Here is a 4,699-nt window from a genome sequence, read left to right as displayed (position 1 = left end):
AGACACAGTGATGATGCAGTACACAAGCCGCGGTTAAGACAGCTGACGTGCTATGATTTCTGACAGGCAGTTCACTCTTCTGTGATGTGACCCTGTTCCCCTCACACACGACACGTTACTCTGCGCTGTGCAACACTCTGCATTTGAACAGTCAATAGCAAATACTTAAACTAATAACAAAACATACTTACAGTCGCTGATTCAGAAGCACCAGATCGTCATAGCAAAGTCGGAATTGACACTTTTTTGGTGCATGGCTGCATCAACATAACATTCCAAAGAGAAAGGAAAACTTGAAATCGCATCATATGACTTTTTGGTAACAATACACACTCTATGTAAAGTGGTTTTGTCTCATTTTACAGTAGTTACAAGTTTGTGTTGGACTCCTCCCTGTGTAATTTTGGTTAGAAATCTTGTTTAAAAGCAACTCTGCATCTAAAGACCTCAGCATGTACACAGCTGCGGTTTGTCAGATGTTCCTTCCTGTACTTAAAGAATCTTTGCAAAGAGCAAACATATTAATGTCTGTTAAACGAAACAGTCCTTGACAGTTCCTCGAAAAGAGAGACAAACGAGAGCGGAGTTTTTCCCCTTGGAAAAAACGCTCGCAGTGCACGCCGATTGCCCCTTCGGAGGCATCGCGTGCGTGCTCTCTGCCCAAACAAACAACACATAGATCGTGTGTGTCATCTGATGTCAAATAGCGATGACACGGATGCACACACCTTCTAAATGCTCTGCTAGTGCTCGCCATAATAAATAGAGATAGCTCTTACTTTTTCCTTGGAAATGCACGCTTCAAACAAAACAGTCAATGAAGACGAAGAAGAGAATGATGTGATGCTCCCGGCGCCTATTTATACTTTAGTCGCACCGGTAGTGACGTCATGGCTGTCGCCGGCCAACGAGTTGGTGTTTTTTCAATGTATGCTTCAGACACGGGTCACGACGAGGCGTTCCCCATAGCGCCCCCTAGAGGACGCAGTTCGAAGTTCCCATGAAAGGTAACAAGTTAGGCAAGAGCAACAACTAAGGCAAGAGTTCCTCCAGTTTTGACAGCTGTGACCTTGAAGGCTTTAAACTGCGTCCATGCTGAGGTTGATTTTTGGAAAGTGCCCGTGTTGTTTTACATCTTCATGCTATTTTTATACTGCATTCATTACCAAAGTGGCTCTTTCACACATTTGACTCTAGAATGAAATGTTTTTGTAAGAAGATTTTTTTTTTTGTCATGAAATGAAACACCTTTAACATATAACCGAGTGTTCAGTATATCCTGAAAAGAATGCAAAGATAAACAGAATATAAATGCCCACCATTAGCTGACATGAGTAGACTTTAGGGGGTTAGGAGCCCTAAAAGAATTTATATATATATTGTCACTGGATGAAACTGCTTCTCAGAAACACTGGATAACCACATTGAGTGTCTCCACATTCACTTACAAGTTCCACTCTCGCTGAAGTTAGGGCTATCCCATAGAGACATGCAAGATTTATGGAGGAACATTGTGGTAACTGATGCTGTGGATCTTTAGGGAATTCTGGCTTCCTTTTGTATGCTCGAGATGCGCTTCTTCAGAAGAAAAACAACCCTATAGTTAGAGGAAGCTTTGTTGTTCAGCAGCGCTGTCAAACTGATTATTGAAATAAAAGAACTTTATTGAGGAAATGTTGTAGATTATATATAATACATTTACTAGGTTTGTAAATGATTCTGTATTCATTATTGCTTGCAAAGTACAAAGGACAAGAAAGTGTCTATCTATCTATCTGTCTGTCTATCTTTCTGTCTGTCTATCTATAAATCTATCTATCTATAAATCTATCGGTCTGTCTGTCTGTCTATTCAATATAATGTATTTATATAATTTTTATTTTTATATATGTATTTGTATATGTATTATTGTGTATTGTTTCTACATGTTATTATTTATGTTTTTTTATTTATATATTTAATTATATTTTTTTATGTATGCATGATTATTAGTGATCTTTACAGAGTTACAAGATACATATAGTCCATTCATCTCATGTGTTAATGTGAAACCTGTATCCCAGAGCTTGAGCAGTAATGACCAGTAGCGAAAGCAAGACCAGTATCATGACTTAACAAATGATAGCATTACTGGAACAGCTAACCCAGCAGCTATCCCATTACATAGAGGTAGGTAGGCAAAAAGATGCTAAACAAGCCAAGATTGAGTCTTTGATGTCAAGGCCAGAGGTTAATATGAAAGGCGCCACAGTGAGAACATTTGATATGCATACCATACACCCACACAGAATCAAACACAAATGCACTCCGGTGCACTCAAACTAATGGGGAATATAAAAAAAGACAGTTTTGTGTATGTATCAGCTGTGATGTTTGCTAACATGTGCCCTCTCTTGTTCTGCAGAAATCGAGCCTTGGATCCACCGATTCAGATCTGAGGGCACCGTTGATTATTCACAGCTGACCTTTGACCCCGGCCAGAACGAACTAATCGTGGGCGCAAGGTAATGATCACTTCTTCCATCACTGCATGAAATTTAATTAGGACTCAGTCCATGGTTCTCAGTATACTAATGAATGTGTCATTGTCAGAGGCTCTGTCAGTGTGTCTGCTAAGCCTTACATTTATATATTACTATATTTTCAGCAACACCAAATTGACACCCACTGCGAAAATGTCACAATTGCCAAGTTTCCCATGATTAGCCCAATAGTGACACATAATCCGAGTCCTCATAAAACCACACAGTGAAACTGTAGGACTTTTGTACAGCATAGACCCTCCTCACCGACAGATACTTTGATAAAATCGCACCATGAATGTGAGAATAGTATAGGATTTCCTGTGTCCAGCTCTAATTAATGAGTGTGATGATTTCCACATAGACTTTCGCACTGTCCTGCCATACATCTTTAGCCAAATGAATCTCGTATACCTGATCTGTCAGCAGCCTGGATGGTCTCCAAGCAATTATTTTGTGACAACCGCAGAAATGGTTTGATATGAGGCACTGTAACAGTTCATTCACCCACAGGGCCGGGAGCGGTAGAATAATTACTTTTTCTCAGAGAAGCAGGGATTGCCATTCACTTCACTAGTGATTCACTGTATCATGAGCAGATTGTTTTGTTTTTTTACTTGAAAGTAACGAGATGGAAAGTGTTAGTTAGCTCTCAGAGCCTGCTCTAAAGTGCAACACATCATTATCAAGTCTGACTTGGCTAAAGAGCTGGATGAACTGCGGTTGGGATTCTTTGTTCTCTCCAAACATCAAAAATGTCTTGCTGGTGTTACAAAGAAGTGCATATCTGTGGTAATGGCTCAATCGAAAAGACTCTTTTGACCTGTTATACAGTAGGAAACACTTGTTGAGTTTTTTTCCAGACATTGTGTTCTGATTGTTTTCCTATAATGAGAAAGCTCAGTCACTCAGATCCAGCTAATGATTCGTTCTGTCAATAAATGTGTTGTACTTTCGGGTTTGGGTTTTGGAGACAGCAAACCTCTTAAACAACTGGAGCTAAATTAATCCAGTAATGCTCTTTAGATTGAGGTTGGGAACTAGTGAAGCACAATAAATCAGCAGTCATATCAATGTCAGCCGACAAATTTGATTTAATATTTGTTTAATATTATTATTATTAAGTAAAATAGCCCAATGTATTTAAGCTGATAAATTATAGCCACACGATCATGGTACACATTATTTCCTGTTGGCTAAAAAATACAAATAAAATTATATGTATGTACAGTGTGTGTTTCATTTAATTTTTATTTAAGAAGTTTTGAAAATTCAGAATTAAAATTTCTTTATTGAAATTATTTAGCAGGTCTGTATTTGTTAAATAATTATGGGTTAAGAATAATGTCATTGTCATAAGAAACACTGCCATTCTGCCTGTTTTAAAACTAAAACGTTTTACACTGTATAAAACTGATTTTAATTTTTAAAAAATGTATTTATTTATTTATTGGCTAATATATTGTTATCTGCCTCAGAAATACATTAAAAATTGGTTATCATATCAGGGTGTATTTTTATTTATTTATTTATTTTTACTTAATTTTATTTCGGCTAATATATTGATTATCTGCTTTAAATATACATACCGGATCATTCCCTACTGAGAACCGTATGACAGTCATTTCTATCAATTTGTTTCGATTGGGAAGGTGAAAATAACTATAAACAACACTGTTTATGCAGGTCAGCTATCTTTCTGTGGTTATTGTAAATCTCTGTGGATAGGATGACTCAGGGGCTGTGGATCAATGTTGTTCAAACTGAGCTGTGAAGAGAAAAACTAAAGTCTTGTCTTGGTGGAACTCTATGATGCTTTCGCCTCGACTGGTTATCCCTGGAGCAGATGGGTTTGCAGCTCCCAAGGCCGCACAAATGCACCCACAGTCTGGCCTAATGAACTGTGTGAAGGTTCTCCAGCTGAGCTGCTGCTTCATCAAGGTCACTGAACAGCAGGGTTCTCATGAAGATACTCAGCAGTTCAAGGAACATTCTACCAATTACCAACACCAGACTGAGCAGACCTGTTAAAGAACAGGCACTTAGAATGTGAAATATTGAGTCATCATGCCTCTACTGAAACATACAAAAACTGTAAAAAAAAAACAAAAAAAAACCTTTGTTATACCTTTTATACAAATTAATGCGTATAGAGAGAGAGAGATGTTTTTTTAATA

At 37.8% G+C, this 4,699-nt stretch overlaps 1 protein-coding gene across 1 annotated transcript in view; it reads left to right on the top strand.

Moving 5' to 3' along the window:
- Positions 1–4,699, top strand: part of LOC107657788 (semaphorin-5A-like) — a gene marked incomplete at its 3' end in the record, with an annotated part of 18,816 nt that overhangs the window by 12,140 nt on the left and 1,977 nt on the right. Inside the window, exon 2 of the mRNA XM_016446033.1 lies at positions 2,405–2,504. Coding sequence (XP_016301519.1) covers positions 2,405–2,504 — 100 coding nt within the window. The remainder of the gene's footprint in view (positions 1–2,404; positions 2,505–4,699) is intronic.

This window comes from Sinocyclocheilus anshuiensis, unplaced genomic scaffold, assembly GCF_001515605.1.
Source record: "Sinocyclocheilus anshuiensis isolate Anshui unplaced genomic scaffold, SAMN03320099.WGS_v1.1 scaffold7, whole genome shotgun sequence".
Taxonomy (NCBI): domain Eukaryota; kingdom Metazoa; phylum Chordata; class Actinopteri; order Cypriniformes; family Cyprinidae; genus Sinocyclocheilus; species Sinocyclocheilus anshuiensis.
Note: the sequence above shows the minus strand (reverse complement) of the source record. Positions and strands in the feature narration are given on the sequence as shown.